Source organism: Microcaecilia unicolor, chromosome 11 (assembly GCF_901765095.1).
Source record: "Microcaecilia unicolor chromosome 11, aMicUni1.1, whole genome shotgun sequence".
In the NCBI taxonomy this organism is placed as follows: Eukaryota; Metazoa; Chordata; class Amphibia; order Gymnophiona; family Siphonopidae; genus Microcaecilia; species Microcaecilia unicolor.
This window is the reverse complement of record NC_044041.1, coordinates 169,982,993-169,996,459: the sequence shown is the minus strand read 5'-3', so window position 1 is coordinate 169,996,459 and position 13,467 is coordinate 169,982,993. Positions and strand designations below refer to the sequence as shown.

The window sequence follows — 13,467 nt, the reverse complement described above, 5'->3', positions numbered from 1 at the left end:
CGGCTTACATGGGGCAATGGAGGGTTAAGTGACTTGCCCAGAGTCACAAGGAGCTGCCTGTGCCTGAAGTGGGAATCGAACTCAGTTCCTCAGGACCAGAGTCCACCACCCTAACCACTAGGCCACTCCTCCACTTCATATCTCCTCTCTCCTGCCTTCTTCCAAAGTATACATATTGAGATTTTTAAGTCTCTCCCTGTACGCTTTATGATGAAGACCACTGACTATTTTAGTAGCCGCCCTCTGGACCGACTCCATCCTGTTTATATCTTTTTGAAAGTGCAATCTCCAGAATCATACACAATATTCGAAATGAGGTCTCACCAGAGTCTTATACAGGGGCATCATTACCTCTTCTTTCCTACTGGCCATTCCTTTCCCTAGGTACCCAAGCATCCTTCTAGGTTTCACTGTCACCTTTTCTACTTTTTTTGCCACCTAACATCAATCACATACAATCACACCCAAGTCCTGCTCCTGTTTCGTGCACAGAATTTCTTCACTCCCTAAACTGTACCGTTCCCTCAGGTTTTTGCAGCCCAAATGCATGACCCTGTATTTTTTTTTTAAATTAAATCTAAGCTGCCAAATTCCAGACCATTCCTCTAGCTTCACTAAGTCCTTCCTCATGTGATCCACACCATCAGGGGTGTCTACCCTTTTGTAGATTTTCGGTATCCGCAAAGAAGCAAATCTTACCAGACAGCCCATCAGCAATATCGCTTACAAAAATGTTAGAAAGAACTGGTCCAAGAACCGAACCTTACAGTACACTGCTGGTAACATCCTTTTCCTCAGAATGAGCTCCATTTACCACTACCCTCTGACGCCTTCCACTCAACCAGTTCCTAACCCAGTCAGTCGCTTTAGGACCCATACCGAGGGCATTCAGTTTATTTGTTGTCTGTGTGGAAGCATGTCAAAGGCTTTGCTATAATTTAAATATACTAGATATAGCGCTCTCCCTTGATCCAACTCTCTGGTCACCCAGGCAAAGAAATGAATCGGAAGTGTCTTGAGAAATAACTCCTTCAGTTGTCAGAAGCCCTGCCTGTAATTGAATTCTCTTTCTCTCTCCCTCAGGACCGCAGCGACCCGCTATGAACAAACTGCGGCAAAGTCTGCGGCGTAAGAAGCACGCATATGTGCCAGAGGCCAGCCGTCCCCATCAGTGGCAGGCAGATGAGGAGGCTGTTCGGAAGGGCAAATGCAACTTCCCTGTGAGGGTAAGTTTGGGTTTTTGTTTTTTTTTTTTTCAGGTGAGACAGTTAATGACAGGCTGGATTCCTGACAGCTCCCATTGACCCAGGGCAAAACACACACATGCATTGTATCAGGTATCAGATGCAGTTTTAAAGAAAAAATTCCTCCTTGACCCCTGAGGGACCCCTGGCCTTTTTCTCCCCAGGATCTATGCACACCATTGTACCCTTTAGTCTTGTTTCCTGCAAAAATGGGTCTATTTTACATCTTGGGTTAGACTGCAGTCAGCCTTGCCTTTGTGGCAAAAAGTAAAATCCCATGTGGGCCAGTTTAAAGATGAGGTGCTGGTCCTGGGTGCTGCCATATTAGGAGCACCGGGTTCTGTTTTTGGATCTGGCTCCTGTTCTGAGGGGGAAGGGGGCCACCATGGAGGCCGTGTTTGTTGTCTCCTCTGCCTCCCATCCGAGGAGACCCCCCCCCTCATTATTGTCTAACAACAGCACCTGTAGGTAGTAACTGGAGTGCACAAGTCATTTGGGGAGTGGTCCTGGTCTGGGACACTTGGCTGATGGCTGAGCCTAGATGGGAAGTTGACAGAGTGAATCAAAAAGGAGAACCATGGGTAGTGGTGACAGAAGCCTAGTGGTACAGCAGAATAGTATAGAATAATAGATGATGACAGATAAAGACCTGAATGGTCTAATAGACTCATTTGAACCACTTCTGATTTTCCCGGAAAATTCCAAAAAGCAAGAGGAAACTACTAGGCCAAAACCAAAAATGTCCTCCCTTGGAGGACCGTAAAAACTTTCCTCACATCCTTTGAGGGTATGCTTTGCTCTCTTTGCACATCATCTTGTGGTAAACGGATCCCCAGAACGTTCAAAGGCATTAGTTCTGGAGTCAGGATTCATTTTTTGGGGTGAACTGGGAAGGCAATACATTTTTATTTCTAGTCCACCCCCTCCCCCGCCACGTTAATAATTTTACCTATCCCTGCCAGCTGATGAGATCCGCTGCCCGGAACTGCCCAAGTGCCGCCTCAGTAGTGAAGAAATTGGCAGCCTCCTTTTCAGCTGCCGACGCTCCTCACACATGTTCAGTCCATGCGCAAACTGAGCATGTGTGAGGAGTACCAGTGTCGGCGCAGAAAGGAGGCCACTGACTTCTTCGCTGCTAAGGCAGCACTGAGGCAATCCCGGGCAGCGGATCTCATTGGCTGGCCGAGATTGGGCACCCTCCGGCAGCCATTGAACAGGTACTTTTGGGTTGTGCAGGGGGCCCGAGCTGAGCCTCCCCCTCCCGCCCCCCCCTTCCCCCGCCATGGCTATGCCACTGCCTTGAGTTATTCCCCAGCTAGTTGGATTTTCCAGGATATTCACCATAAATATGCATGAGAGAGATTAGCATACAATAGATTTTCATGCACTACCTCCATCTCATGCATATTCATTGTGGATATCTTGAAAAACAGACGTGCTAGGGGCTGCTCAGGACTGACTTGGGAAACACTGTCTAATAAGAATTTCAGCTGATTACAGGCTCAGACAGGTCTAATTTATCCCCAGTGCATTTACAGATCTGTAAGTGCATACAAACAAGACCAGAAACTACAGTCAGTCAGGGCCATTCCAAGGGTATCTGAGCTATTCTCAGCCCCACCCCTACCTTCACGGAATGGCTCACAGCTCAGCCCCCCACCCCCGTCCGTTATTCAGCATTACTCTCTTTCTGTCCCCACTTGGATTCCAGCATTTCTCTCTTCCTGATGCCCCCTCCCATGATTTCCAGTATTTTTGTTCCTTCATTACCTCCCTTCATTTCCCCCCCCTCCAAAGGTATTCAGATCTTTCTTCTGGGGTGGCGACATGGTAGTCAGCAGCTATAGAAGATGCATCAAAATTGTGGGGCCTTGAACATCTGCACATAGTCAAGCCTTGGGGGCTCCTGCCTTATTTGAACTTCCAGTTTTGGACAGGGCAGGAGCTGGCAGGCCTTGAGTATGGATGTTCCAGACAGTGGCCACAATGCATTTTCTATAGCTGCCAACTGCCACGTTGCCACCCTGGAGACAAGGCCTGAACACCTCAGGATGGAGGGAAGGAGAGGGAATCTGGAGACCGGGTACCAATTGGGATGCCATCCCCTAAATTGTGTTGCCCTAGATAGCTACCTAGTCCTCATGGGTGGGCTGGTGCTGCAAACAGCGAAATATGGAGCCATTCTGCAGCCTTAAAAGTGTAATTAACTTCCCCCTCACACCAGAATACCTTTCTTTATTAATGTAAACAGCCCCAGTTTTGATCTTGGAGATTGTGGGGCTACAGGGATGATAGCAGCTACCCAGTGATGCTCTGACCCCCTCTTCTTTTCTTTCCACAGTATCTGGGCCATGTCGAGGTGGAGGAGTCCAGGGGCATGCATGTCTGTGAGGATGCCGTGAAGAAGTTGAAAATTGTAAGTGTGCCCTTTTTGTAACAAGAGACCTTGCTGTGTATCCCGCAAATGCATGGCACCTTTTGTTTGTATGTGTGTTTTTAGATCACAATCTGAGATTGAACCATTTGTTCTTATCGCTCTTTCTGGGAATAATTTTAAGACTCCCAATGCATGGTGTTTTTGCCTGTACTTTGGGTATCTTGTGGCTGCTGCTGTCTCCTGCTTTGAGGTCTCCCTTTAGCTATCTGTGCTGTAGTCACACTTCAGATGTCTCTTCCCATGAGACCCACAGAGGGTGCAGTGGTAAAGAGACAGCTTCATATTTTGAAGAATGTGTAATTAATGTGAGCATAAGTACGTAAGAGTTGCTATACGGAGTCAGACTAAAGGTCCATCTAGTCCAGTATCCTGCTTCCAGCGGTGGCCAGTCTTGGTCATAAATACCTGGCAGGATTTCAAAAATTAGCAAGATTCTATGCTGCTTAACCCCAGGGATAAGCAGTGGCTTTCCCCAGGTAATAGCAGTTTATGGACTTTTCCTGCAGGAATTTGTCCAATCATTTTTTAAACCCAGCTATGCTAACTGCTTTTACCACATCCTCTGGCAGCAAATTCCAGAGCTTAATTACACATTGAGTAAACATCCTTCATGATTCCCATTGAGGCTTCAGATCCAACTTCAGCACAGAGATGGTTTTGATAACACTATTAGCCAACTTCAAAAAGGAAATCGGTAAAGGGCAAAACATCCTGCTCCTGCAGTTTGACTTATCGAGCGCCTTCGACATGGTTGATCACAGGATCTTACTTAGACTGCTTGATTAAAATTGGCATTGGATGGCTCAAAGGCTTTCTCATGTCCAGATCCTACCAGGTGAAGATGGGCCATCACTCTCCCCTCCATGAAAAGCTGACTGCAGAATCCCACAAGGATCCCGAATCTCAAGGATTCTTTTCAAGCTAATGATGGGCACCACTTGCAAAATCATTGGCCAAACAAGGCTTCAACCCCATTATATATGCAGACAGTGTGTCCATATATATCCTATTCAACAACGACATGCCTGGAATCGAAACCAAGAATACTGCTGGAGTTAACACCATGGAAACATGGGCATCAGCATTGAAATTGAAACTGAACAAGGAGAAAGCACACTGCCTGGTAATTACCCCACCGCACTGTAGCACAACCTTCCCCAACGTTGTGGTGAAAGGAACTAAGCTCCTGATAGCTGTCCACCTGAAGATTTTAGGAATCGCATTGGATTGCCACCTGACCTTCAAGACACAGGTCTCGAACGTCTCAAAAAAAATGTTCCACACCATTTGGAAATTAAAATGCATGAACATATACCTACCCAGATAGATTTTCCATGCCCTAGTTCAGTCCCTAGTCCTGACCCACACAGACTACTGCAGTGGAATCTACGCCAGATGCAACGAACAAACCTTAAAAAAAAAAACAACTTCAAACAGCACAGAGCACTGCTGCCAGACTGATACACGGGAAGCCACGCTTTGAAAGGGCCAGCCCACTACTAAAAAGCTTGCATTGGCTCCCAATCAAATTACGAGTATCCTTCAAACTCTGCACTTGGACCTACAGAATTATCTTTGGCCTAGTCCCAGAATACATGACTGACCACCTTGATCTACCAAACTGCAATGCAATCAGAGGTGCAAGAAACTACCTCATCCTTCACTTCCCCAATTTCCAAGGAGTAAAGTACAGATCTATCCTAGCAACAAGCTTCAGCTTCATGTGCTCCATGATGTGAAACTCACTCCCCAAAGGGCTAAAATGCATGTCAAGAAACACCTTAAAACTTTCTTCTTCAGAAAATTAATCTTTGAGGGAATTGGTTAACCCTAACCTATTTCCGGAGCTCACCCTCTGTTGAAATGCATCAATCTGAGACGCGCCTGTTTAAATTGTATCTGTTATCTTGTAATATAAGCCACTTTGAACCAATAGATTATTGGATAAGGTGAGGTACAAACGAAGAAAGAGAGAGAGAAAGAAAGAAAAATCCAACACCTATATCACCCTTGTGAAAAAGTAACTTCCCCCTTAGTTATTCAATCAACTGGTTGACCAAATTTAATTGAAACTTAGATTCAGTTGATTGAATACAGTCAGGCTTGATTGCAGCCAGCCCTGTTGAATCTAAACCTCACTATATCTAGAACTTAGCATAAGAATGAAATAGTCACCACAAAGTTTCTACAAAAATGCTATGCCATGATCAAAGGAAACTGTAGAAGAGATGAGGAAAAAAAAAGTTGGAATATATCGGTCAGGAAAGGGTTACAATGCCATTGCCAAAGTTCTGGGACTCCTCCAAACCACAGTGAGCCATTATCTCCATTTGGAGAAGACTTGGAACAGAGGTGAATCTTCCCAGGAGAGACTGGCTTGCCAAAATTACTCCAAGGCACAGTGACCACTCATCTGAGAAGTAACAACACATCCCAGAATATCATCCAAAGGACCTGCAGGTTTTCTACTACTACTACTACTACTTAGCATTTCTATAGCGCTGCCAGGGTTACGCAGCGCTGTACAAGTTTAAACACGGGGAGGGACAGTCCCTGCTCAAGAGAGCTTACAATCTAACGGTAATAGACTACGCAGTCAGTGTAGGTAACAGGAATGGGGAAGGTGGTTAGGCGCCAAAAGCAAGGGAGAAGAGATGGGCCTTGAGTAAGGACTTGAAGATGGGCAGAGGGGGCGCATGGCGTAAGGGCTCAGGAAGTCTGTTCCAGGCATAAGGTGCTGCGAGGCAGAAGGGGCGGAGTCTGGAGTTAGCGGTGGTGGAGAAGGGTACAGATAGGAGTGATTTGTCCTGAGAGCGGAGGTTACGGGTGGGAACATACGGGGAGAGGAGGGTAGAGAGGTAATGGGGGGCAGCAGATTGAGTGCACTTGAAGGTCAATAGAAGAAGCTTGAACTGTATACGGTAGTGGATTGGGAGCCAGTGAAGCGACTTAAGGAGGGGGGTGATATGAGAGTATCGGTTCACGCGGTAGATAAGACGTGCGGCGGAATTTTGGACAGATTGAAGGGGGGATAGGTGGCTAAGCGGGAGGCCAGCGAGGAGAAGGTTGCAATAGTCAAGACGAGAGGTAACGAGTGAGTGGACGAGGGTGCGGGTGGTCTGTTCAGAGAGGAAGGGGCGAATTTTGCTAATATTATAGAGGAAGAAGCGACAGGTCTTAGCTGTCTGTTGGATATGGGCAGAGAAGGAGAGGGAGGAATCGAAGATGACTCCGAGATTGCGTGCTGAAGAGACGGGGAGGATGAGGGTGTTGTCAACAGAGACGGAAAGTGGGGGAAGAGGAGAAGAGGGTTTGGGTGGAAAGATAAGGAGCTCAGTCTTTGCCATGTTCAGTTTCAGATGCCGGTTGGACATCCAGGCAGCGATGTCGGAAAGGCAGGCTGAAACTTTGGCCTGGGTTTCAACTGTGATGTCGGGAGTGGAGAGGTAAAGCTGGGTGTCATCGGCATAGAGATGGTACTGGAAACCATGACATGAGATCAACGAGCCAAGGGAAGAGGTGTATATCGAGAAGAGAAGCGGTCCAAGGACAGATCCTTGGGGAACCCCAACAGAGAGCGGGATGGGGGTGGAAGAGGAGCCATTAGAAGATACTCTGAAGGTGCGTTGGGAAAGATACGAGGAGAACCAGGAGAGGACGGAGCCCTGGAACCCAAATGAGGACAGTGTGTCAAGAAGTAAATTATGATTGACGGTGTCAAAGGCGGCGGATAGGTCGAGGAGGATGAGGATGGAGTAATGGCCTTTGGATTTGGCGAGGAACAGGTCATTGCAGACTTTAGAGAGTGCTGTTTCTGTCGAGTGTAGTGGGCGAAAGCCAGATTGAAGCGGGTCGAGGACAGCCTGAGAGGAGAGGAAGTCAAAGCAACGGCTGTGGACAGCACGCTCAAGTAATTTGGAGAGGAAGGGTAGAAGAGAAATGGGGCGGTAGTTGGAGGGACAGGTGGGGTCAAGTGATGGTTTTTTGAGAAGTGGTGTGACTACTGCGTGCTTGAAGGTGTCAGGGACAGTAGCAGTGGAGAGAGAGAGGTTGAGGATGTGACAGATTGAGGGGATAACTGTAGGAGAGATGTTGGTAAGCAGATTGGTGGGAATGGGATCCGAGGAACAGGTGGTGCACTTGGAGGAAGAAAGAAGGCGAGCAGTTTCCTCTTCGGTGATCTCAGGGAAGGAGGAAAAGGAGGCCGGGTTAGGTTGGTTGAGGGAGTGGGTTAAGAAGTCACAGGGAGGAGAAGGCTTGGAAGTGAATTCAAGGTTGATCTTCTGCACTTTATCGCGGAAGTGGTCAGCTAGTGATTGAGGAGAGAGTGAGGGAGGGGTGGGAGCGGAGGGTACTTTAAGTAGGGAGTTGAGAGTGGCAAAGAGGCGACCTTAGCTAAGGTCAGTGTTCATGACGTCACAACAAGAGAGAGACTGGGCAAAAATGGGACAGGTTAATTATTTATTTAGATTTTGCTCACACCTTTTTCAGTAGTAGCTCAAGGTGAGTTACATTCAGGTACTCTGGATATTTCTCTGTCCCAGGAGGGCTCCCAATCTAAGTTTGTACCTTAGGCAATGGAGGGTTAAGTGACTTGCCCAAGATCACAAGGAGCAGCAGTAGGATTTGAACCGGCCACCTCTGGATTGCAAGACCGGTGCTCTAACCACTAGGCCACTCCACTCCTGCTGTAAAGCAAATACTGCATTCTACAGCAAGAACAACATACCAAGAGTCAAACATGTTAGTGGTAGTTCAGTGGTTCCCAAACCTGATCCTGGAGGCCCAGCCAGTCAGGTTTTCAGGATATCCACAATGAATATTCATGAGAGAGATTTGCATATGGTGGATGCAGTGCATGCAAATGTATCACATGAATATTCATTGTGGATATCCTAAAATTCTGACTGGCTGGGTTGCCTCCAGGACCATGTTTGGGAACCATTGTGGTAGTGTAATGGTGTGGGGATGATTTGCTGCCTCAAGACTTGAAAAACTTGCTGGCATTCCCTCTCCCTCTGATCTATCTTAGCATCTTCGCTGGCGCAGCAGTAACATGCATCAACTGCTTCCCTCTGCTTCGTCCCACTCTTGCTGACATCACTTCCTGATTCCTCTCTGGCAGGATGCGGCTGAATGAAGCCTACGACACCTGGTGTAATCAGGGAGTATTCATCGCTGCTGTACCAGCAAAGATGTTGAGGTAGACCTGGAGTGGGGGGTTTGCCGGGCCATGGGCAGGGGGACAAATGACAGATTCAGGGCAGAGGAGAGGGAGAGAGATGCAGGACAGAGGTGGGGGGGGGGGGGGGAGGAGTTTTGGAAGGCCCATACATCTTAACTGTAGGCCTACCCAAAATGAGAGATCTAGGTATGCCACTGTTCTCCATCCATGGCATGCCGCCTCCAAAAAAATATTCTAAAAAGAATAAATAATGCGCTGTTAGCATGCAGAAAAATGGATATTACTGCAAAATACTTGAAAGCATTTTGCGGTAAGATTTTTCTCATGTGTTAAGTGCACATTAGGACTTAACTCAGTGTAGTGTGAAAGGTCCCCTTTGTTCCTTGAACAAATGACATGATAATTTTGAAAACTGTGGTATGTTTTTGCTCAGGTTTCCTTTGTCTAATGCTGCATTTTCTCTAAAGATCCATTCAATTTGACACGTATGCAATAATAGGGGAAATCAGACGGTGGAGACTAACTTTTTTCACATCACTGTATATTGTAAGCTGTCTAAGATAGGGACATATGGTACATATATACAGTGGCGTACCTTGGTTGGCTGCTACCTGGGGCGGGTTGCCACTACGCACCCCCCCCCCCCCCCCGACGTATCAACCCCCCTCCCACCCTGAAGCGCATCATCCTCATCATCTGGGGGTGCACAGAGCAGTCACGCAGCTGCCAGCTCCGCCAGTCCCCTGCGCTACAACAAGAAGTAACGTCAGAGGAGACAGAGTACTGGCAGAGCCGACAGCTGCTTGACTGCTCCATGCACCCCCTTGCTTCCTGTACCTGGGACGGACTGCCCCCACCGCCCTGCCCTTGGTACACTACTGCATATGTACTCATCACCACTGGACAGTGTTGCATATGTCCATCAGCCCTATAGAACTTATAAATATTGGGGTAGATATTCAGCCAGTGGTGGTCAGCGGCTTTGCGGCTGCTGCTGGCATTATGCTTTGTTATTCAGTGCCAGGCCATGTCAGAGCACCGTCACTTAATGTCTGGTTATGTGTGGCCAGCTGTCCCTTACGTGGTTAAGGGGTTCTTTTACTAAGCCACACCAAAAAGTGGCCTACAGTACTGTGGGCGCGTGTTTTTGGTGTGTGCTGGACCAGTTTTTACTGCATCTGAGTGGAAAAATTGCTTTGTTTCAATGGGCTTGGAAAAGGGCCTGTGGTAAAATTGAAACCAGCGAACACCTATTTACGGCCTGAGTCCTTAGCGCCACCCATTGATCCTAGCGGTAAGGGCTCAAACGCTACACGCATAGTGACTGGTTGCGTGCCAACTGCCGATGAACGCCAGAAATGCTGCGCGCAGTAGGAAATTAAAAAAAAAAAATGTTGTCCCACAGTATGGGCGCATGCCAAATCCATAATCCAATCTCACTCACACACACAAGGAGTGACTGAGGCTGCATATACTGCAGCAGGACATGTTTATCCACTCATACCCTAGCTGAGATAATATTTAACCATCTCTCTGACCTCATGTGCAACTTTCTCTAAATCTATCACCTTACTTTCTAACTCTTCCTACTTTCTTACCTATCAATATGTTACATCTTTGCTTTACCCTTCACTATCAATTATAATGCTCTATTACGTATTGTGTTAACATTGTAAATAGTATACCAAGCCATACTTTGTATTGTTTTTGAAAATTTTTACTGTCTATTGCACGTTTGATTTATTCGTACTGTACACCGCCTTGAGTGAATTCCTTCAAAAAGGCGGTAAATAAATCCTAATAAATAAATAATTACCGCCAGGGGGTGTACTAGCCTGGCGGCAGTCTCATTTTGGCGTGCACTGCACGCCCGTAGAGCCTACTGCGCCTTTGTTAAAAGGCCCCTTAATGCGATATTCAGCACACAACCCCTTAAGAGGAAATGGTCAAAGTTAGGACTTGGTTTTATGTGGTCCAGGTTGTCCAGTTAATTTAGGCTGCTAAATGCTGAATATCAGCACTTAACAAAAGAGTGCCGAATCTGCCCCAGACTGCCCACAAAATAGCTGACTATGGCGTTACCGGTTAGTGGTGACAGTTCAGCTGTGCTAACCAATTAAGTGCTGCTGAATATCCGCAGTTAGCCCTGCACAAATGATTTAACTGGCGAAGAGCCTCTCCTGGCCGGTTAAATTGCTTTGAATATCAACCTCATTATTATCGAAGCAAGTGTTTCTTGAAGCATGGCTGATGTTCTGTTTCTCATTTTATTTATTTATTTATTTATTTTAGAGTGGGAAAAAATCAGTGAAGGCCATTCTGCTGGTGTCTGCAGACGGACTGAGAGTAGTGGATGATAAAACCAAGGTGAGGCGTCACTGAGGGGAGGGCTGGAGTAGGGGGAAGGGAGCAAGTGCTTTTACAAAGATTTTCTGCTTATCTTGACATCGCTTGCATTTATCCTGCCTAGTGTGCAGTGATGACTATGGAGAACACAGTCTGGGCTTGGCAGTCCACTTTCACCATGCAGTGTCTAAGCAGACAATAGAAGGATTGTACAATAATGAAATAGACAGAAGAGAAGGTTCAAAAGTACACAAATTGTGTGATATGTAAAATGTTGATATTGTATTGTGATATTTTTTTTGTTAGACCCCTGAGGCAGGCGCTTGTCTGCACTGAAACACAGCCTGCTCGCCCCAAATTATCCCCCGATATTCAGTGCCAATGCCCGGACATGGCCCAGCACTGAATATTGGGGGATAATTTAGCCGGTGACGATCAGCGTTTAAAAAAAATGCTGACCATCGCCAGCTGAATATTCGGGATGTGTGCTGAGCACATGCAGGTGGCAGAACTAACCTGGAACATTTTTGCGTGTTCTGCATTAGCTCATTAGGCTATTTTTGCTGTATTGGGTGTGGGTTAGTGCCTAACGCAGCTTAATAAAAGGGCCCCTAAACTTTTAAACTTAAGTCGATTATTCACAGGTAGCCAATGATATTGCAGGAAAAGTAGAGTCAAAAGAATATAGGTAGGTCATAGAAGTGATAACTTTTTACTTTTAGTAAGTGTGAAGGACATCATATAAGACCAAATACAGTCTGAGCAGGTCAGCCGACCTCTTATAGCACAAAGCTGTTTCAGGCCACGACTAGCAAACGTGACTGTAATCATTTGTGCCTCCACCTAATATAAAGTCAGTCGTTATCAAATAAAAGATACAAAAAGCCATAAAGGTGTGTAGAAACCCCCACCACCACCACCAGTGTGATTCAAGAAAAAACAGTCCCTAAAACATTTTTGGGACACATCAAACATTAAATAGCCATAATATATATATATTAAAAAAAATATATATATATATATATTGCACACAACTTTGGAACGCACTACCGAACGCCATAAAAACAACGCACGATATAGTAGCCTTCCGGAAATCACTAAAGACTAACCTGTTCAAAGAAACTTATCAAAAGGATCCTCCATAAAGGCCTGACATCAAATCCGTACCAGAATAAGTTAACATTGAACTATTTTTATTTGGCTACTTTAAGCATATTGTCATTATTGAATGTTATTCATTACCCTTGATCTCAAATACCTGAAATGAACTACATATCTATTTTTTTCTAATTTATTTTATATTTTCTGTGCTTTAATTGCAATAATATTCTGCACTTCTCATTCCGGAAATGGCGATCGCCATTACGGTATATTGTAAGCCACATTGAGCCTGCAAAAGAGGTGGGAAAATGTGGGATACAAATGTAGAAAATAAATAAATAAATAATTGCAACAAAAAGGAACGATCAGTTATCTGTTCCAAAAAAATCCAGCGCTGGTAAGCAAGCCCACAGCCAGCACTGGATTTTTTTTTTTTTTGGAACAGATAAGTGATCGTTCCTTTTTGTTGCGATTATGGCTATTTAATGTTTGATGTTGTGTCCCAAAAATGTTTTAGGGCCTGTTATTTCTTGAATCACAGTGGTGGTGTATTTGAGTTTCTACACACGTTTATGGCTTTTTTTTTGTTTCTTTTATTTGATGAAAGTATAAAAGACTGACTTTACAGTGGTGGAAATAAGTATTTGATCCCTTGCTGATTTTGTAAGTTTGCCCACTGACAAAGACATGAGCAGCCCATAATTGAAGGGTAGGTTATTGGTAACAGTGAGAGATAGCACATCACAAATTAAATCCGGAAAATCACATTGTGGAAAGTATATGAATTTATTTGCATTCTGCAGAGGGAAATAAGTATTTAATCCCTCTGGCAAACAAGACCTAATACTTGGTGGCAAAACCCTTGTTGGCAAGCACAGCGGTCAGACGTCTTCTGTAGTTGATGATGAGGTTTGCACACATGTCAGGAGGAATTTTGGTCCACTCCTCTTTGCAGATCATCTCTAAATCATTAAGAGTTCTGGGCTGTCGCTTGGCAACTCGCAGCTTCAGCTCCCTCCATAAGTTTTCAATGGGATTAAGGTCTGGTGACTGGCTAGGCCACTCCATGACCCTAATGTGCTTCTTCCTGAGCCACTCCTTTGTTGCCTTGGCTGTATGTTTTGGGTCATTGTCGTGCTGGAAGACCCAGCCAC

General features: G+C 45.7%; 1 protein-coding gene across 2 annotated transcripts in view; it reads left to right on the top strand.

Annotated features, from left to right (window-relative positions):
- The window catches only part of NUMBL (NUMB like endocytic adaptor protein), a 135,216-nt gene that overhangs the window by 92,721 nt on the left and 29,028 nt on the right, over positions 1–13,467 (top strand). For both annotated transcript variants that reach the window (XM_030219704.1, XM_030219705.1), the window contains exons 2-4: positions 1,084–1,226; positions 3,586–3,660; positions 11,159–11,233. In XM_030219704.1, coding sequence (XP_030075564.1) covers positions 1,084–1,226; positions 3,586–3,660; positions 11,159–11,233 — 293 coding nt within the window. The remainder of the gene's footprint in view (positions 1–1,083; positions 1,227–3,585; positions 3,661–11,158; positions 11,234–13,467) is intronic.